We start from the raw sequence: 22498 nt of genomic DNA on the forward strand, positions 1-22498 counted from the left end.
TGGCAGATGATCAACCGCACATTTTGAATGTTTCACAGTTGTCATTCAAACTCTGTTTGATGTTGAATAACTTCAGTGAGTGTTGCAAATGAGACACGATGTTGCGTCAGGCAGTGTGAAGAGAAGGAAATGGGATCTTGTTAGCTAGTTTACGTCATTGCTCAGTGAGAAGTAAGGCTTAGAGCAATATAAAGCATTACAAGACAGTACAAGGAAATATTTTACTTTGTCAGAGTTAATCCTCCTGGAAATAATCATTATCCAACAACCACAACCTGTTACATCAGTTCTGCAACGGGAGCAACATGGTTGATTTACCAAACATTTCTGTATTAACTGCAGCGACAAAGGTTAGGCTTAAGCCCTAGAAGAGAAACTGAACTGTTTTTTTGTTTATTCTTTTTAAGAAGCCAGTGCTTTATTTAAACCCTTTCGCCGTGGTTTGTGTGTCCTCCGGGATGAGAATATATAATAGATTTTTGCTAAAAATTACTACAAAACCCTGATGTGCTAAATCATATGCTGCTTATAAAATAGTCACATATGTTGTTTTAATAAGGCTCAAATTGACAAGAGTGCCAATGAATAGTTTATACAGTACTTGCAACTTTGATTATGTTTTATATGCCTGACATCCATAAGAGACAAAACCTGGGACTGCTTTGTGATGTCTACCATTCTCTGTGAAATTTCAAATTTTAAGAAATTTTCTTGCTGCATTTCTGACTTTCAGAAACCTAATTCTGGGAATTTTTAAATATGTTGAGTTTAGCAGATCATAGAATTTTGTGGTCTATGGACAAAGAAGCATTAAAACTGAACAGGGTCTTGATATGACACGATTGTTGTAGTGCAGCAGTTTTAGGATTAGGAGTCAGAAGTTTTAAAATGTTTTAAAATCCTTGTTGTTAAATGCTAATTTGCTATCTCTCTGAACAGTATGTATCTAGAAGCAGAATATTAAAACTTAAGCCAATTAAGTAAAGTTTATTTATAGCACATTGCAGCAACAAGGCAATTCAAGATGCTTTACACCATAAAAACATAATGCAGTAGCCAATTGTGAAACAATTTTGTGCCATGCCATCATCAAAACCATCAAGCATATACACATCAAATATTTTGACCAGTGTTCCAGTTATTATTAATTAAAGACAACTTTAAACAGGTGAGTTTTAAGCCTTGATTTAAAGGAACTCAGTGTTTCGGCTGTTTTGCAGATTTTTGAAGGGTTGTTCCAGATCAAAGCTGCTTTTCACCATAAAAGCAAATAGTTCTGGCTCTGGAGATGCAGGGCAGAACTTCCCTCAAAGACAGAGAGCTCTGCTTTTTTCAGCTCTTTATGAGTTACAGTTTTCTAGACTTACAGGACATTTTTTAGGTACACCTTACTAGTGCTGGATTGGATCTCCTTCTACCTTCAGAACTCTTTTAAATCTTTGTGGTATAGATTCAACAAGGTATTTTGGTCCATGATGACAGAACTGCATCAAATAGTTATTGCGAAATTTTCAGCTGCACATCCATGAGGTTGTTTATTCCCCTACATGTCAGGATCTTGGGTGTGTGTTTTTTTCTAGGCTTATAGTTTTGTTCATTTGTTATCTGTGTTTTGCTCTAATTATTCTTTATTTTGATTGGATCAGTCTTGTGTCTTATTTTACTTTAGTTCATTCTTAGTTTATTTAGATCATTTTTATTATTCCTTTCTTGTGCTTAAGTAGTTTTTGCAATGATTAGATTTGCTTCCCAGGCCCCGATACTCTCTCCCTTTGCCTCCCTCAGCCTGCCTTCTGCTCTCCCCTCACAGCTGCAGGCCCTGATTTTATCCACCTGTCCTTCAAGTTCGTGTTTTATAATTTTTCATAAAATTATTCCCCTTCACTCACCACCTTCTCAGCATTTTGGGTCCTACTTCCATCTTCACTACCACACTTCGTGGCACCACAACCCGCAGTCAGACTGTGAGCTGCTGTTTATGGAAGCCGTTGGAGTGCATTGAAATCATTGTCATATTTAAGGATTCTGCTTAGGATGATTTGAGCTTTGTAACATGGTGCATTATTCTGCTGAAAGTAGTCACTGGATAATGGATACAATGCAGCCATAAAGTGATAGAGACAGTTAATAGAAACAGATGACACAGTTGGTACTAAGGGCCCCAAAGGGTGCCCAGAACATATTATTCACACCATTGCACCACCAACAATCTCAAGCATTGGTACAAGGCTGAAAGAATCAATTCTTTCACGATTGATCCCTCCACGTATTTGCCGCAGGTTAAATCAACACACGTTGAGACGATGTTTTTCCCAATTGTTGCCTTGTAAATCTGTTACTATCCAATTTCGCTGAGCCAGCCGTGAGTCAGGATGTCAGTTTCCTCTTCTTAACGACCAGCAGTGACATCCGTTGTGGTCTTTTGCTGCTGTAGCACATATGCTTGAAGGTTCGAAGTGTTGTGGGGAGGGGAGTTGTACTGGTTGGTTATCTGAGCTACTGCCAGTGTTTTGTACTCTCCTACAAATTTTCTTTGCAGATGTGACAAAACAAGGCACAGTGTCGCTCCTTCCACACAAGTGTCGCTCATTGGATGTTTTCACTTTTTCAAAGCATTCTCTGTAAGGCTGAGGGAAGACTGAATGTGAAAATTCAAGTAGACCAGTGGTTTTTGAAATACTCAGACCAGCCTTTCTGGCACCAACAACAATGCCACAGTCAGAGTTGCTTAAATACCCTTTCTTCTCCACTCTGATGCTTGGCTTGAGTTGTCTTCAGCATGTCTAGATGCCTACATGCATGGATTTGCTCTTTCAGTTGCTATTTGAGTTACAATGCAACCAAACCAACCAACAAAGTGGTGTAAAATGATCTAAAAACAGTCTTTTTCCTCTAAATTGCACTACATAATAATTTGTTACATTTGATTTAACCGATTAAATTACTGAACACTTTGTCAAAGTGTGTGTTTATTCATATGGCTGAATGCCTGTCGGTCATTAAAAGGGTGAAGGAATCTATTTTCTCTAGTTCGTCTTCTTCCACATTACATTTGCAACAGAGAATCCAAGTTTTTGCGTAAGTAGCACTTTATGAAAATAAAATCCTCAAACTGTTGCCTAATTAACTGTCATGAAAACACAGCATTCACAACACTGCAACCTTTTCCTTATTTTATATAAAAACAATATGATTTGAAAATAAATATGCTTTACTGTTTTACATAGACACAAAAAAACATGTTAAAAGTGTAGAAGACACAAAAATATCTTATAATAGAGGCTCTAAGACTGATGGCTGTCAGAATGGAGATCCAATTTTAAATTTGCGGTAGTGCTATGGTAGTGTATACTTAGCTACTAGCAGTAGTTTATTGTAGTAGAGTAATTCCATTTTGCACAATGAACAAAACACAAGCTTGCTACTTTCTTAAATACAATTTAGTAACTCCTACGGGCAGGTGAACACTTTCATTCGACCACACATTCATTCCAGACACACTCATAAAAGTTAAAACTCTACATGGCACCTGCCCCCTTAGATGACAACGGCTTGAAATAGAGATGTCATTGGTAAGGCAGTACAAATAATCCATTTAGGGAATGTTAACATATCATTTTTGATTTTTTTTTTAAAAAAAACTGGTTTTATAGAAAAGAACAGAGAGCCTCCATGCTGAGCATAACCATCAGTGACCTTACACATATGGAAAAAAAGACAGCTACAAGTACATAACACAGCATACATAAATAGACCGAATTAAATATGTGTACACGACTGAATACTGAAAAATACTCTATAACATTATAAATTATCTAGAATGGACGATGGCATAAAGGGATATTGACTATGTACAAGTACAGAGGCGATGTATAATCTATGAATTTGTAGTGTTCCATAAAGAAAACAAGAAATAATTTAAAAAGCACTCAAAAATATTTCTCAGTACATTGTGTCAGGCACAGTTTTCAAATGGAATCAAACTACAGTATATAGGATATTTTCAGTGGTTTTCTTGTAGCACATCGCAAAACATTAAATGCTATATCAACAACCAGTATCCCTTTGAAAGTATATGGCACCATCATTCTAGAGTCCCGTCCGAGCGCAACATTGTCAACGTGAGAGTCCACAGGACTCCTCCAGGAGTCCTCAGAGTGAAGCATTCTCGAGCAGAGACAGTTTTCCCTCCGCTGTCCCATTTGTCGCGTCCGTTTTCTCCAAACATGTCAGCCAACGAAAGTCCAACCAACATCTCAGAAAGCAAAGCACACCCATGTCTTCTTCAGTCTCACCCGCCGTTTTAGAAGTTAAATATATCTAGAGGTTTTGCTTGTTATGACTGACGTACAACCACAGTAGACTCGTATCCAGTGAAGTAATCTCGCACAATGAATTGACAATAAGACCACATCTGCATCGAAAGCCTGTTAGAGATGCAAAACCACATGACGGCTACTTTGCTTTTAGTCAAATGATGGGTTTAGTTATTTGTCTCTGTAGCAGCATAACAAATCTGTACTTTTTTATCTTTTAATATGATCTATATACACACAGATATACAGAGGGAGGAAACTTCAGTCTTTCTCTTTGTTCTGTCAGTCCAGGGGGAATGCTTTCCACAGTAAAGAGCTTAGGGTATAAAGGTCAAAGTGCTGTGCTGTGAAATATCTTTAAAATGTTCCTTCATCTTGTACATCTGGTGCTGGCACCTCTCTCATCTTCTCGGCTTGTCACATCTAAACAGGAAGAGAAAACAAAAAGATAAAAAAAGAACATCAGTTAAACAGTTAAGAGCCAAGGGAAGATAGCTGAAGAATAACAACAGGAAGACAAGTGAATTTACAACAGCGTCTCACTTGTGCACAAAAATGGAATTCAGAAAGTGAAAATCAGAAAGTGAAAAGTTAGTGATGCCTCAAGCTTGCATCACCTGGTGCTATTAAATGTCTCACAGCTGTGACAACTTATTTGGCCACTTGGAGCAGCTATTGCTTGGTTTTAAGCAGTGGTTTAGCATTTTGCATTTGGTCTTTATCTTCAAAAAAGTCCCAGGACCCATCATTGCCATATTGGAAAAAAAATAAAATCAGTAAGTGTCCTTCTTTACACCAACATGGTGATATTAATTTTCTTCATGGTGACAAAATGGATAAATATATTGTACCACTGGAGATAATAAGTCAAAAAAGAATCTGACCAAGAACAGAAACTAAAGCTAGTCAACACGCTAACAGTTCAGCAACTTGTCAAGCTCCTTGTCAATCTAAATCTAAAACCATAATTTACCAACTGAATATACTGTAATACCATACCAACAATGTCAAATGAGCTATTCCCCTAAGGCACAAGGAATTTGTTTACCATGCAAGCCAGCGAAGTGAGATTTAATTTCAACTAGATCTCTCGAGTTTCTGATGCTTTGGCTGGTAAATAATTTTTAAGAACTTTAGTACCAAATTCAGTCAATTGCAAACAAGTTTAATGTACCATGAGCAGATCTAAATTCTTGTGCGCGTTTTCCAAACACATCATTTGACACAAGAAAACAATGACTACGACATCATTCTCTCCAGGAGTAGAACAAGCTCGCAAGGATTGCAGGCATTAAAGGAAACTACTTTTGTTTCCTGTTTTTTAGTGTCTTTTATAAATAAAAACATTGTTTTTTAAACTTTCTCAGTATTTCTAGCACTCCGTCCCAAATTTAGACCACAGTTTTTCATGGTCAGAATTTGCCACTACCCAGTAATATGGTTTAAGGTTGTAGCTATACCAGTCAAAAATTTTACTCTCTTTAAGAGAGAAAACCTATAAAGATGATACGAGAAATGTGTAGATGTAGAAAAGGAAATGACATGCAACACAGGTACAATGCTCCACTGCTTTGTTAGTCTAACCCCTTGTTAACACCAGGCGCAGTTGCAATGAATTTCTGATGTCTGTGTCGGTTGCATCCACTCTGGTCTACGTCTCTGTTTTGACCAAAACTTTCCGCGGGGTTGGCGAGTCTTTGGAGGCTGCTGTGTCCTGAATGACTTGAACAAGAAGTCGGAAACACCATTTCGACTAAAATAAACTTTTCTTCCATACTGGAACATCACCACATTGGTGGAATCAGCTGAGGATTTCTTTCATGGATGAAGAGAGATTAAGCAGTTGGGGGGCCACCTCCCTCTGCCAACATGTGAATGTGGGCCCCATAATGTATTTTGCTCAGGCTGGAACGAAGTGGGACCGGACAAACAATGAGCTTCTTGTATGAGGCCCTCTTGGCTCTCCTAAATGCAAACGTATCTGCAAAACCCTACGTGGGTCTTAGCTGGATCTCAGTTTAAATTGTGCAATACGTCCATATTGGTTCTCCCTTTTAAAGAAGAGTTGCCATGCAAAAAAAAACAAAAAACTATGCAGATCATCAACAGGTTCATTATGCAACATGTGGACAATCCCATCTGTGGAGCATTTTTTTCCTGTTTTCCTCTCATATTTGCCTTAGCTACGAATTTTGACTGGATATTACATGACAGCAATGACAATGCCATAGATCATGGGTTGTTAAAATTCCCTGCAGGAGTTTCAGAAGTAGAAAGCAAGGGGAAAGTTATTTCATAACTTCCAGATAGACGCAAAGCGCAGAAAAGTGATATTTAGCTTGAATTCATTCAACGTGCACAGTCCAACAGCTGCTATGCTCTCTTTCTGAGGTGATTTCTGGCCGTGATATTAAACCGCAAGATGAATCGCACAAAGTACCCAGAATACAATGCAACTGCGTCCAATGGAAACAAGGGGTAACAAGCCAACTACAGTAGCTGCTACAAGTTTCACAGCTGAATGTTTAGTTAGTTGTGTTATTTAAAAAAAAAAAGCCATCTATGTCTTCTTGTTCCGTTTAAAGACAATCTGCAAAAGTTAACTTCAGCTATAGCAGCAGCGCTTACTTGCAGGTCTTCTCGTTGAGCTCTAGCTGGCGTTCTTTACAGTATTCAACTGTGTGTTTGCAGGAGCACCGGCAGGTTGAAGGGTCCTGCACAAACAAACGCTTTCTCCTCTCTGTGCAGTTATCACAACATGGCTCACAGACACTGGACAGACAGAAACAAAGACAGAGATGGGGAGGAAGAGGGAGAGGCAGATTATAACAGGATACTATTACCACCTGTGACAGGTCGCCCTAAGGTCAACCCTTTTTTTATGCCCCAGTTGCTCCTCCAGGCCACTGCCAGGAATCCCTGCATGTGACACTTTGGTAGTATTGCACAGAGATTCCCACAGAGCAAGCAAAAGGAAAATAAAAATAAAAAAATCAAGCTTTAAAAATGAAACCTGATCTCCCATCCCTTCCACATTGATCGAACCACTCACAAAAAAGTTGGGTTAGACATGCAGTGAGCGAAGCTCTAGACCACTTCATGCACAGCAGAATGACACGTAACAGCACTGAGCTGCAGGTAAATGACAGCACACTTCTTGCTCTCGCTCTTCTGATAAAGAATACTCAAGGGTCTGTTTTGTGCACCATTAAGAACGTTTAAATTTTATTGAGTAAAACTGAAAACTGTGATTCTCACAGATTGACATGAGATTCAAAACAGAAGCGGAAAAGGTTTAAATTACATTTCGGAATAAGGCTCAGAAATTCCACTGACATCAATATACAAATAACAACCAAACATACAGACAGAATATGTTCACAATATCTCCACTGGAGAAACATGAGGTCATCTTTATGTTAGTTTTTGAATAAAATTTGAATTACTTGAACGATCTCAGACACAAAAGTAGGCAACAAGGAAACAAAAACACTGTACTTGTCAAACAAACCAAAGGAAGAAAAAAAAGGAAATAAAGGCAATAGATAGCAATCATTCATATCTTCACATTACATCAAATGTACCAGCATTAGGCTCAGGACAACAAAAACAGTTTTTTAAGATGAAAAGAACAGAGAGAGGCAAAGAGACACAGCAAAGCGACACAGACTCAACACTGAGGACAGGACCATGATTACAATCTCGCTGATCCCAGCACAGATAACAGAATAGTATGAGGCAGTCTAAAGCCATGCTGGTGGATCTGTGATCTGTTGTAGGAAAAGGTCTGTGCTACAGCTAGCAGCTCTTTTCAAATCAGCTCACTACAGATTTCTTAAGCATCCCTATCCGTATTTTAAGCCAACTATCGGACAAGGCGTTTGATCCTCCAGTTTCTGCTGCTGAAACTGATCCCAATCATTGGTCCAGTCTTTGTCATAAAGGTGTGGAGTGGGGACATACTTGCAAATATTTCTGCACAAATTAGTTGGTGTTTTTGGAGATGGTGAAATGGGTTATATGGCTTATTTTTACAAGGTTGGATATGGCAAACTCTTCCATGTGTGTATTATGTGTAAGGTTTTGCAAGAACACATTAGCAGCAATACCCGGCAAACAGGCCAGCTCAGACATATGTGGTCTCAGAATTATGAAAAGCATGACTGACGAGACAAAGTTAGGACAGTACATGGAAGTGACATGCTAACTTGTATGGCGGACGGATGAATTAAATGGCACAAAATTAAAAAGGGCAAAAGAGCTCCTCCCAAATTAGCTTAATTATGAGAAGCGCAACACTCAGGTGCAGGTAGGTGGAGAAGGCGGAGCTGACATACGCATCGTGAATTGTTTTGTCACGGTTTTTCTTTCGCTTTCTCTTTAGGCCTTTGCCTTTGCCTGTCCGGGGTTTTCTGCAAGAGAAAAAGGACAACAACCCAAAGAAATGCCTGAGAGACTGGCGATAAAGATGGACTGGTACGCTTACATCTTAAACTGATGATAACTATAGCCAACATTGATATTTTTTGTATGATGGTAAAAGAAAATGATTCCATTTGAATGAGAAATTTCTGCTTGTATTAATAAGAGGAAAGACATATCCCAGTGTGGATAACATGCTTTCCTTGAAATTGGTAAAACAAGAGACACACCCAGATCCAGCCACATCCTGCCTTTTTTAAATATAATGGACTATCTGTGAGAAAATTATTTCATTGTCCGGCTTGACTTCAAAGGCCTTTTTTCCCAGGATGATTGGTCTTATAAAATGGTACAATGACTCTGGAGAGAGTGAAACCAATTAACGGTTGTGAGGCTTTGCCGTGGGCGGAAATTTACCGGATGAATCGAGGACAAAAGGCTTGGACTTCACCAAAATGGCATCTTTCAACATATCTGGGTCAACTCTTTAGGGCCGATTCAACTTGTTTCAGAATGGAGCACAATGAGAACAAACAGAAGTGTGCTTATCAAGCGTACACAAGGGGCTGGATGCATAAACGATGTGTGGGCACAACAATCATGAGTACGCTTTTCTTCCCAAAGTACTAAAACTTGTAAAGGAAGATTGTGGAGGGAAAATCTTCCCAACATATTGATTACACCATGTGTTTTTAAATTTGACAAAGTGAAAAGAAGCATTTATTTTTCCTCTTGGTGTCTTAGCTTCAAATTCACTAGCTTTGTGTTTTTTCTTTGCAGTTGTGTTCATTGATATATCTAATGAGGTGATGCTAACAGAGCTTTTTATATGCAAATGACTCACAATGCTATATATATCTGTATTCACTCATGGGTCAAGATTGGAATGCAAGGCAGATATTACAAATGTGTTCATAAAAAGATTTTATTGAGTATCTACACAGTTTTACGCACTCGGCCCCCTGTGTTTCACAAGTGCAGGCTGCAGTTAGACAAAATTTCGTGTTCTCGTGTTATTGTAAATCACGGCAGACATGTTAAAGACTTTATAGTTCTAAAGTGCAAAAGGAAAACATTAACTCTGTTCCTGCAAGGGAGATTTTGCCACCAAGTTTCCACATCAGGATATGAACCCACAGCCCTCCAAATATTTGGAATCCATGGACGTTTTTTGTGTGGCTGTTTAGTTTATATTTCTTGTCTTTGTTTAGCCAAAAAAATTAATCGATTGTTGATAGTATTTGTATGTATGTTCCATCTAAATCCAGCCAAACAAAAACATTCAGTCAAAGTTCTGTTTCACCTGATTTTTGTCGAAACGAGTCAATTTAGCAGTTTGAAAGAGTGATGTATCGATTACAGTCAGATAGCAGCCAGATAGCTGGGTGATTTAAGGCCTATGCTTCTCGGCAAGAGACGAGAAATTTGTTACAGCGTGAGAGAGACTACAAATTTTTATTTTTTTATTTGCACGATGTCCCTATAAATTACAAGGTCTTTCCTTTCACAGTGCTAGCTTAATTTGTGATGCATGGAGGACTGCTTAGAGATTATTTCTCTTTAAGGATTCCCACAAATGTCCTATTCCAAAGTTGTGTTCTAGATTTTAAGATCAGTTTTTGACATTTGGTTTGCCAAAAATAAATGTTATCATCTAAATAAAAGCCCATCCAAGAAGTCTATGCATTTCTCAAATTCAGATTATTCATCTAAAACAAATCAGGAAACTCATACTTTTGTCCGTATGTCATCTTAAATTTTTTATACTTATCCAAACTTGGAAAAAAATCTAATCAAGCTCCATAGTTTTATCTTTCAAAGCATTGAAACAAATATACAAATATCTTTGTTCTCAATAGTGTGTGTTTTTATGAGAATGAATTGCAATTCTGTAAAATGTTTGATGCACAGGTGAAAGCTGATTATTGCTATCCTTGGACGTCTACCATCATATTACTTCATTCAAACAGAACAATTTTTTTTTTATTTCTGCATTTTTTTCATCTCTGATTCTGCTTATTAACCCCAAACAGATTGACAATGTAGACCTTATTCAAGGGGAAACTTAGCACCAGCCGCAAAGACGTGAAGCCATGCTCACGGCACAATGAGAATTTGCTACGTGACAGTATTAGCATGGTAATGTTTGGCAGCTTTCTATTCAACAAGTTTAGCCTTGTAGTTAGCACTCAAACAGTTGGTAATTGGTGTTACGGAGGCCTCACTGGAATGTGGTTGATCATCAATCAAAGCAATTTTTGTTCATGAGAACCTTTCATAAGAGGTTGAGGAATTGATTCATTACAACGCATCTTCTGCAGCTCATGAATATGTGTCCCAGATTTCATCTCTTTCATCAAATATTTCACAATGGACGGCGACCATTAGACTCACTGAGACATTAGAGGAAAAGTAAGAGTTCACAAAAGCCAGGCATATTCCTCTGAGGGCCGTGGATGTCTAATGTAATCACAACCAATGACTGTGGTGAACTTTCTTCTAGAACAAAGTAGAGCGCTGACTGGCAAAACAAAGCAAGGCTAGTATCAATATTCCACAAGCACTTCTGCTAGCAAAACCACAAATTTAGTTTACATTTTTCAAGGAAACACTTTGCATCCTAGTAACATTAACAGTCCGGAAGCCTCCAGTTGGACCAGATGTGGAACAGGATGGTAAATATGTCACTAACCGATCCACAAAACAGGATGTGTGCACATGTAAAGGCTTCCTCTTAAATGTCAGAAACCAGGTCTGTTTTCCTAGTTGGACGTTGACAGTTTACTTGTTTCACAACCTCAGCAGCATGACTCACCCTGACATACTCTGGGACCTCAGGAGAAGCTAGCAGGCAGCGATAAAACTAGAAAGAACATCTGAAAGCGTCAGAAGCAGAAGTTGAATGACCCCCAGGATCATCCCTTTGTCGAAGCACACCACCAATGACAGACTTGTAAACAGTTGAGACAAGGTCAAAGAGAAGGTCTTAAATCTGAGCCTTATCTATATGACAGACGGGCTGACATAAAAAACAAAATATGGCCGACATCAACAGCCAAACAATGGAAAAATATTAACAAGTACTCAAAGAGGGAGATTAAAGAGCCTTAATGACCGTTAGAGCAGCGACTCGTGTGGCGTGGGATAGGCAGTATCACTAAAAGCGGACCATGAACCAAACAGCTTAACAGCACTTCAAAAAACACTTATCTATATCAGAGCAATTAGAAGCGGGAGTAACAGAAGTTAAGTGGGATGTAAACAGGTTGAGGCTAGAGAGGAGGATTATAAAAAATGCGATAGAAAAGTCAGGAAAAGGTATTGGCGGGGCAATGGCCTCATCAAGTCAGTCATTCACCTGTTGATTTAGTCAGCATTCTCAGCATTTATCAACTGAACACAGCATGCTAATCCCTGATGATCCTGTGTGTCGTATCCACTGAGTGTAAATTATTGCTATGGAGTGTTTTGTGTTGGATTTAACAAAATATTGCAATACGCACACAAAAGGAAGAAAAAATTAACTGGTACATCACTTGAGAGTGTAGAGTGTAGTTACACAGATTAAGAGATCATTTGCAAAGCAACATGAGACCTGAATTTCCCCCTCCCAATCTCCATGCAGAGAGAGCTGTGGTACTCACTTTTCTTTCTTTTCTCGGACTTCTGTCTTTAACCTGAAAGAGAGCAACAGAAATACGAAATTAGGACACAATGAGCTGCCTGTTCAGCTGGCAAACAGATGCGTATCAAAACCATCGAGGCTATACTTCAGCACGAGTTGACACACATTAATCTTCTCAAATCACGTTACATCACTGCAATGACATTTACAAGAAACGGTGCTAAAACTAGCTTCCACTTTCAAATGCCTTGCACTTGGTCAATGAAACAAAGTGGTTGGGAAATAAAGCAGATCACTGTAGACTCAAGCATGGGGATTGGAAGGGTGCGAGGCGGGTGTGGTGTTCGTCGACGGATACATACCTACAAACACGTCCACAATTGAGAACTAAGAGGTTTGTTTCACTTTTTGTGACAGCTCTTGCCAATAAGAGAGTGTGGAGCAATAACTGCTGGCAACCTCCCCAGGAAGCCGTCTGCCAATAAAGTTAGGAAACAGTCTGAGACGGTCTGAGACTCATGGCCAATGTTTGGTTTGACAAACTGTTGCAAAATCCCCACATTTCAAGTATATCGGATGAATAAATTAAGAATAAATAATGTAAACGTGCATTATTTAGAGGGTGATGCCTCCTGCATCAGACAGAGACTATCTGGTTATTGTGTCTGGATGCTTCAGCAAGGCCAATGTCACATTTTGCAGGAACACACTGAAATGTACTTGCACTAAAATTTACCAGATTTCTTGTTTTGGCCTTGGTTTATTTCTGCACCATATTTAAAGGAACTAATTCGAACAGCTGAAGAGTTATAATGTTGATAAGATGGAAAACGCTCAAATAAAACTTGGGCTAAAACATTTTGTAGTTATCTGCTAAAGGTTTTCAAGAAATGACAAAAGTCTTCTGTGACATTGGATTTTTGGTGGCACACTTAAAAAAGCTGTAAAATACTGATAATTTGAAGCATTATTGTATTTATAAAATAAAGTAAATTTTCTTTAAAGGCTTTTAAAGTCTTGGTTGTAATATGAATCTAAGCGAAAGGTTCATTATTTTGTCTGCTGCTCCTGTTTTTAGGTTTTATATCATTAGAAAAATGGTTGTAGTTAAAAGAAATCTTTTGAAATTGACATTGAAATAAATCTATTTCTTACTTTTTTACTTTATGATTTTGTTGGATTTGTAGAAGATTGTACAATGAGGTCATAAATTTATATCTAAAGGGCTGGGAGGATACAGGAGGAGTGATAATCAAAAATCTACAATGATGCTGTCTTCTTTTAGGGGGGCAGGAACAAAAATCAGAAGAACCAAAATATTGGCCACCAACTTTTGTGGCTAATATAGATTTTTGCTTTTCTTTCAAATCTGACCTCCTGCATCCAATGGGTTTTTTTTCTATGGATTTTAAGAAATAAAAGAGACAAAAACCATACCAGTAGCCCTTTTGAATCTAACCAAAAATGGAAGAGATGCAACATGATCTGCCTTTTCTGACTTATTATTAAAACTCAAAAACATGCATCCAATTATATGACATAGGTTTGTTGTTCTACAAACCAAAAACAGTGGGAGTTCTTATTTTTGATTCCCTTAATTAAGTAATAAAAAAGTTGAGATAGGATCAAAGCGGATAGATTTATGCATCTGCGGTTCAACATGTATCTTCTTCTCTCCTTAAATTATGTTCCTAAAGAAATATCCATGGAAGATTGTAATAATCCAGGTCTTCTCAAGGTGGATTGTAAGAACATAAATCTAAATGGCAATGGTTACCATTCAAGGTTATTCACAATGAGATTTCTGACAAACACATAGGCTCCAGTTTGAACTAACTGCGCAAACATGGGGCGTAGAGAAGCAGTTGTGTAACTTTTTGGGCCTTGGTCGGTATCCCTGCGTTGTTTGTTTTCTTTTCAGATTTTTCTGTAACATGGGAGGACGAGGCAAGTCCCCTCTGAGCTGCTGCGTCATTGCTCAAACCCCTACTACCATCATAATCAGAAAAAACTTTCTCAGTAGTAAACAGAAACTCAAGGACAGAAAAGAGCTCTGTCAATGATTAGCGGGGACACAGCTATTCATTAGTTGGAGATGATGATGTTTGTTCCAGGTTTTGTCACATTTAGATTTGATTACTCCAGTTTTAACATTTACGTTCTGTTTTTAACATTAACACAGTCACTATGAACACTATGAAAAACAGCCAATAAAACAAAACAAAAAATAGGCAACAAAAAGAAGCAGGAAGGTATTTTTGAGTTTACTGACCTCAATTTAAGAGGAATATTTGCTAAGCTTCTGAAATTAATCATTACATTAAGATAAGATGCTTATGTTATTTAATACTTCCTCAAAGGTCCTTCACAACCTTTTGTGTCTAACTGCACCAGCCAATAGCCATTGATCAAAGGAGTGGCAGAAACATTCCTGCCACTCCTTTGATCAATGGAGATGTTTTATGTATGAATGCTTCGACCAAATGCCTAAGGTTTGTAACCGGTAGCAGACGTCTTACACATCATTGTGAGTTGTATGCAAAAGCTGAATGGCCTCCTTTAAGAGAACGGAGAAACAATCACCTGATGATCCTGATTTATAAATCTCTACTCGGGTTGGCTCCAGCATACTTAAACTCTCTCTTACATACAGTACAGACCAAAAGTTTGGACACACCTTCTCATTGAATTCAATGAGAAGGTGTGTCCAAACTTTTGGTCTGTACTGTAGATCTGTTATTTCCCATTCTTTATGCTCTAATAACAATTTTTCTTTTGCATGTTCCACATGTTCGAACTGAAAAGAGGAAGCAAGCATTCAGTGTGATGGCTCCTACAGCCTGGAATCAGCTCCAGTCTGAACTCAAGATGTCAGAATTGATTTTATTGGATTTATTTCGAGCGGCTCTTAAAAACAGGCAACGGGATTCTATTCAACAGTGTCACTGCTTTTAAATTGTTTTCTATTGTTTTACACTTGTGCATATGTATCAATTAGTTTTATTTTGTAACCAGGTTGCTGTGTATTGCAGACTTCTGCCCAGGTCCCTCTTGAAAATAAGATCTAGATCTCAACAGGGTTTACCTGGTTAAATAAAGGGAAAAAAAACCTCCTGATACATTACGCCATCTCTAACTGTTACCATTTGTTCGTTCCACTAGAAATGACATCTGTGCAATTCTCTGACTGACGTTATGGCTCAGGAAGTGACCAAGAACAAGACTCCTACATAACCACAGTGGTCCGAGTCATGGCATGTGGTTCCAGGCAGGACCCGTTACATGCCACAGAACCGCAGCTATGCTCTGGAAAGATGATAAATTCAAAACTCGGCAGACGTCGGCTGTGATATGTTGGAACCTGTTCAGGACTTTCCTTTAAAAAGGCCCAGCCAAGTGGAATAAGGCAAGATAAGATACCAATCTGGATGATTTGCATACATTGAATGTGTCAGGGGCAACCTGCAAACAATGACTTAACATGACGTGTTTGGGTGACCTTGACTCTGCTGCACAATGGTGCAGTGATTTGCTTTATAGAGATGCTGTGTGTGTGTGTGTGTGTGGGCGTGTGTGTGTGTGTGTGTGTGGGTGTTCGAGGTTCCTTACCTACACTCACATGCGCTGTGTTCTGTAAAACTCATGAAAATGTCATTTTGTTGCCTTTGGAGTTTTATTCTTTTAATCTGTAAAAGAGGAGAGAGATTTTAATTAGAGTTACATTCTGTACTTCATATTTCTTGAACTTTTCTTTTTTTTTTTTACATTTCATTATGTTGCAATGATAAGCATAAAAAAGTTAAAACAAGCACAATTTAACATTTTCTTCAGAGACAAACCAGAATGGAGTAGTTTGCATCCGTGTTCAGCTCATTTTACTCTGACACTCCAGAATAAAGTCTTGGATTCCTAGATAAAATTTTTATCTGTAAATAGAGTTCACCTGCGTGCAACTTAGAATATAAATACTGCTGTTCTGTGGAGGTGGTGGCCGCATCATGATGTGGTGCGGCATGGACAGGGAAGCTGACTGCTGAAAGCATTGACCCAGGGAGACAATTCAAGAGGCCTGAATAGTTCTTGCAATTTGATCACTAATTTTAAATAACTTTAAGGGTAAATCATAAAGTTTTGGTCTGAGCCTAAAGTTCATTTTGACTTCAAATTTTACGAGCGTTGAGTAAGAGAACACATTGGATTGTTTTATGTGATGGTTTGTGATGTTGTTATCAGTAATAGTTTTCTAATCTGTAGTGGAGTGATGTCATTTAAGCAAATAAATCCGAGTGGTATGAGGTTTAAAGCTATTCATAGGTCCTCAATGTTTTAGCTGATGCCAACTGTTAAAATGACTCAAGCAAATACAATATACTGTTGCGTTTTCTTCGCCAAATCCGAGTTACTAAGCTTAAGTTGCTGGGCACTGTATAATCCGCCTTATCAATTGCCCCACAAGTTCATTCCACTCTAAGTCCGCCAGAGTGGAATGAACTTTTGGATTTTGCGACGTGATGTCAATTGTGCAATGTAATCTAAGCTGGTGATTTCCCGGTTCAGGAGTTGTTTGAAAATTATCCCGGTGGACTCACGATCAGCTGATTAGGCTCAACCAGCTTCGGTTGACGCAACCTTCGCGCAGAAACTCTAAAACTGAACACAGAAACAAATTAAGTCTTAGGTCTCATCTGAAAGTACAGGCCCACACCCTGTATTTCCACAAACTTTAACTGTTTCCGTTTGCGTTGTTTTGATTTAATAAACTTAGGGAATCTTTCTGACATGATACTAGCCTGATAATGTTTCTACAAACTTAAAGCAAAATGGAATCTGTCTATAATCGATAACGGTACAGTTCCCAATAACAGTTTTACCAAACCTCACTCCAGAAAGTCTGTTAACTGGTACCAGGTAGATCAGGAACTGAGAGATACAAAGTCTTGATGGGAGAAAAACAAATGTTCTTCTAAAGATTTATTAAGACATTTTCTTTATTTCTGATGCACACCAAAACTGTTAACGTCAATGAAATTTTTTTAGTGAGTGAAACGAATTCTGGCAAATTCAGATTATGTAAGCATATCATTTTGAAAAGCTCTTTGAGCTTTACGCACTTGGATGGATCAAAGGGGATTTCTAAATGCCAAGCTCTGTTGGGTCTTTCTGTTCAGAGTCTCTAGTGTGAAAATGAAGACAAACTGCTCGTGAATTAAAACTTCAACGTGTTAGTGTTGCGCATACGAATGCTGACCTCCATTGTGACGTTATACATGGCTGTCGGGGTGCACTGTAGCATCTCGTCGCTGCAGCAGCCGGCGCAGCGCTTCAGCACCACGCAGGACGGGATGAAGATGTGCTCCACCTCCTCTGGATACTCCTGCAGGATATCCACCAGCACCTCTCGGGGCTGACACAAACTCTTGTTGTACACCTCCATTAAGGGGATCACTGGGGAGACACAGGTAATGGGATCGGAGTTATAAACGTGTACACGCATCTGATTGGAAATTTGAATAAAATGCAGGCATGTTGTGCAGTGGACAGGCTTTAATTCCTAGCTTTCAAAAGTACTTGGTTTATGTAAGACAAAAAAAAAACTAACTGCCCCACCTTACAAGCACTTACATAATTTATCATAAACATTAACAAGTTATTTTTTATCTATACAGCTACAATTTAGACTTAAACATCACCTCTTTGCACTGCTTTCCTTGATCATTTACATGCTACAGAGCTACAATAACAACTTTTTCACCTTCAAACTACTCCCCTCCTCCCTTTGTCTTTGCAGGAGTCCTGATCTTGTGAAAGATATTAGCAAATGGACTGACAACACCTCTGAAACACTGTGGAGGCCATTACAGAGGCTGAAACAACCCAGAGGCCATCGGGCCTCAGGGAAACTAAACCAGCCATGCTGTGTCTGAGCAATATCATGAAGCCTGGCTTATGATTGTTCAAATTAGATTGGGCAATGCTGGGATTGTGCAAAATGAAATTTTTGGAGCCAAGAGGGTGACATTCCTTTCTATAAAAGAGTCTGGTGACCATAATACTTCCCCAGGTTAACCTCAAGTGGGACTGGACGCCACAAATTACATTTAAGGAGGGAAACTGTTCTGGTTTACAGAGGAAAGGGAAAGCTAAATCTGAAGACACAAATCTCAGGGACATCAAGGGTCAGGCTACATGGAAATCCAGTAGGGGGCGATGATTCCCTTTTTAATGTCAAGGTGAAATTCAAACCAGCCCTCTGTGATTGGCTGCGAGCCCAGCAGAGAGCCCAGCACAGACTGTATTCCCACGGTGCCCTGTGGGACACCTACCGTCATGTGGACGTCTCTCTGTTTTCTCCGGTATGTGGGCACTCTGCAAAGGGGAAAAAAGAAAAAAAAAAGATTGCAGTTAGTTACAGTAGATTGTGCAAGAACAGCGCAAGAAAAGGTCCCTGCTATTGCCCTTTGCTTATCCAATTCTGAGAAAGAACATGTTTGCATTTTGACATTTCTGTGAAACGTTGCTAAAAGAGAAAAGCAACACTGGACACAATTCTGGGGACAAGTCATTGTTTCATACCCTGTCTATCATCATTTTTTTGAATAGAAAATTAAATTCAGCCAAGAATTACATGGACATCAGCACACATCTTTTTTTTTTTAAGGTTGGCCAGTTATTGTTTATATCTAGACTATAAAAGCACCTCTAAAATTGGATATTCTTAGTCAATATTCAAATTCAGTTGTAACAATTTTGTTGAAAATCACACCTAGTCACCCCAATTAAAAGTCTTCAAAAGAGCCAACCCAAACTATAAGCAAACTATGCTGCAGCTTAGAGCCCATCATTCCCTTACATCTTCAAAATGGTGATTTTCTGTTAAACTTCCTCTAACGGTGACAAATTCAAAAGAATTTAAAATTATTATAAAATTTTAAATTTAGGTTCAGTCACAATATAAAATACGAGACAAATGCACAATAGTTACTGTCTGAGTAAAACATAAATAGGTTTCACGGAAACGCTGTACTTTGGAAGGCAAAGTGAGTAGACTAGAGGGACCTTTGTCTCCAACACTATTTTGAAGCCATTTATTTACAGTTGGTGCAGTTGAATTAACTGCTAGTAAATCATGAAACTAAGCGTGTTAAATGCACAGCATGAACAAAATCAAGAAAAAAAGTCCACATTCTGCCCAAGGCCCCAAGTAATCTTTGACCAGCCCTGGTCCAAACACATTTCCACATTGTTTAGACAAAAAAATATATATGTTTTTTTTGTTGGTTGTTGCAGTTGGAGAGTGCTTATTAACTGTTATATTGCTGCAGGGTGTTCTTCCTTATGGGGCTAAGTGGGCTCTTTGAGCAGAAGATATCCTCATATAACTTCACTGTATCTTCATACAATGAGCCGACTGGAAGTTCTGCCTCATCAGCTACGTGGCAAAACTTTATAAACTTCGGAACCGCTGTTGGTTTGGTTTCAGCTTTCAAACCTTTTTAATGTGTGGCTCCGCAGCGAACCACGTCGTAATAACCGCTGCCATTAAAAACCATAGGGAATGTCGGCTTCCTCCTCTCTGGGTGTAGCTGTCACCACACCAGAGGGGCAATGGGATTTTTTTTCTGGCAACTTTCCATTTGTTCGTTACGCGCAAGGTCTTGTCACCTCCTATAGACGCATACACACCCTATTTTTTTTTTTTTACCCCCCACCTCTACCCCTCCCCCTCGATCACATAGAAAACGCCCGCTCATCTCGCGCAATACCTCGCCAACATTGCACGAGAAGCTGCGCCTGTTCAACCGGCATGCGCTCAATGAGATTCAATTCATTAATGAAAAGTGTAGGGGAAAAAAAGAGAAAGGGCTTGTGCTCAAGCAGGCTCCGCCCCCTTTCTGGTGGCGTGAGCGGGTCCAACGTTGTGGGTTGAGAGAGAAAGAGAGAGTCCCCCCCAATTCCAACATCGTCACCCCCCAACCTTCCCCTTTAAACACCCACATTTACTGTATTAGGGTGTCAAGCTGCGAACACAGACCCTTTAACTGAGTGACGATATGCCGGTTGATAAATTAGCAGTTCGGCCGTAGGTATTAGTCGGAGTCTTTCCAAGATTCTGCAGCGAAATCAGGAAGATTCAGAGACAGGAAATCAGAGGAAGCAACCGCGAATTATCTTTTAAAGCCTAATCAAGGAGCGGAGAAAACGCGCAACCTCCCTGTCCAGTTTTTATTTTTATTTTCCTTTTCACCTTGAAACCTTTGCTCACTTGCTTAATGATTATATAGACAGCTTCTCTCCGTGTCTGCCTCACTCTGCAAGCCGGACTCGGTCTCCACCGCCACCGGGAGTGAACCTGCTCCTGATTCAGAATAGAGCCACTGCGCCTTTAAAGCGTAATAATATCTCCAAGGTGGTTTTCGAGCCGGCCTACAATATACCCCCGCGTCAAACTTCACAACATAATCTTAAAAGAGAAAAATAAATCAATAAAAACAAAATTCGTCTAGGCAGCATTTGTAGTGGAACCAAGAAAAGAATGATCCGAACCACCCACGAGTAATTGGGATTGGTTTATACAGTGTCAGCTTTGTAAGGACTGTTTAAAGCTCCCACAAAACATTTCGGCTTGTTTAAACATGAACGATGACCTAGACAGACGAAAGACAAGGGCAAAGCTACACATGAATGACCAATGACTAGTGCATGTATGTTCCACACCTTCCATTAGGAAAAAGCACACACTCACCTTGACAGCTGACAGCGTCAAAAATAATAGTGTCAAACTGTCAATAAAGTTCATGGTGTTGGAAATCCAGTCCAAAATAAAGCAAGGGCAGAGCGACGGTTTCCAAAACTTTTAAGCAGCCGATGCGGCTGTTATCAAGCAAAAAAAAACTTTCTTTAGGGAAAATAATAATATTAATATCAGAAAACAGGGGCCGGGAGGTGTAAATCCATTGCTGGTCCCAAGGTTGGAGCAATATGAACGTACACACACAATCGTTTAAAAAAAAAAAAAAAAAAAAAAAAAAAGAATCCCCTCTCTTCTCAACTGTTGCCAACGATTTTCAAGATATCCAGAAATGCGAGAATCCAAGACGCGCAACGTCTCACATCGTTCCGCAGCAGATCCTTATTTTCTCGCCACATTTGACGAATAATCCCATGCTTGTGGGCCAGCCGCCTCCAAAGGTCTGCCCATTAGAAACTTGCAGCTTGCTCCTATATGTGTAACTTGAAGCCGTGGAGCCGCTTGACGTTCACAGAGAAACCCGGTAAGGCAGATTAAGACAAAATAAAATGAAAAAATTAAAAAAAGAAAAAGAAGAGATCGTTGACTGTATATCGTCCCAGAAAAAGAAAAAAGTTAGTCTAATTGCTTCGGGTGTTTTATCCCTGTGTCATTACGATTTAAAGCGGGTCAGCAGGGGAACTGAGCGTGTTCTCCCCTCTCTCGATTTCACCGTTCTGTGACTGAGCAGTGCCTGCGCATATGGGCATCCGGGTGATTGGAGGAGGCTCCAGAGTGGGTGGTGTCTTGTCTTTATTGTGTTGACACAGCACGATTGGGCTCCTGAGTCTTAGTTGAAGGTTTGGGACGCGTGATAGCATCACAAGCAAAAGCTATTTAAAAACTATCGTGTGTTCAGGTGTGTGGCTCCATTTTTCCTCCCCCTTTACACATTATCTGTACGTGACAAAAGGCAGATAAAGCCTTGTGGTTGAGAAATATCTCAACCACAAAATCAGGGATATTGAGATATTTCAATACCACCATTCCCTTGATCAGTCTTGATGCAATTTTTTTTGATAGGGTATGTAATTGCTTAGCTTAGACCTTCAATTTTAAATTTAATGTATAATGAAAGAGACCACCACCTGTGATCATGAAACAAATATGGAAAACTGAATATCTGAAGCATTTCAGTAAATGTGAAGCAGTGAATTAATAAAGATATAGTTTTAAAATTTGACTTCTGATAACATCCAGATAATGTCTCTTATCTAGACTACTTGGTCGCAGAAGTAAAGGCTAATTGCTAGTCCAAGAGGGGCCAGGACATGGACAACATCCCCAAATGTTTCCCAATGGTTTAGTGTTTTAGGCAAGCGCTATTTTACACACCTGTCAATCATT

At 39.2% G+C, this 22498-nt stretch overlaps 1 protein-coding gene across 3 annotated transcripts; it reads right to left on the bottom strand.

Moving 5' to 3' along the window:
• Positions 1-2952: 2952 nt before the first annotated feature.
• Positions 2953-21845, bottom strand: vegfa (vascular endothelial growth factor A). 3 transcript variants are annotated; one of them, XM_023347552.1, is made up of 8 exons: positions 21107-21844; positions 18687-18729; positions 17612-17808; positions 15973-16049; positions 12383-12415; positions 8654-8728; positions 6945-7088; positions 2953-4739 (listed from the first exon to the last, which is right to left on the bottom strand). In XM_023347552.1, exons 1-8 carry the CDS (start codon positions 21158-21160, stop codon positions 4718-4720), a joined length of 645 nt encoding a protein of 214 aa, XP_023203320.1. In that variant the 5' UTR covers positions 21161-21844; the 3' UTR covers positions 2953-4717. The 3 variants fall into 3 exon arrangements, with proteins under 3 accessions (XP_023203320.1, XP_005800312.1, XP_023203321.1); XM_005800255.3 differs by lacking the exon at positions 8654-8728 and having other exon boundaries at positions 21107-21842; XM_023347553.1 differs by lacking the exons at positions 6945-7088; positions 8654-8728 and having other exon boundaries at positions 21107-21845.
• Between the last annotated feature and the right edge of the window lie 653 nt (positions 21846-22498).

This window comes from Xiphophorus maculatus, chromosome 15 (genome assembly GCF_002775205.1).
Source record: "Xiphophorus maculatus strain JP 163 A chromosome 15, X_maculatus-5.0-male, whole genome shotgun sequence".
NCBI classification, from domain to species: domain Eukaryota; kingdom Metazoa; phylum Chordata; class Actinopteri; order Cyprinodontiformes; family Poeciliidae; genus Xiphophorus; species Xiphophorus maculatus.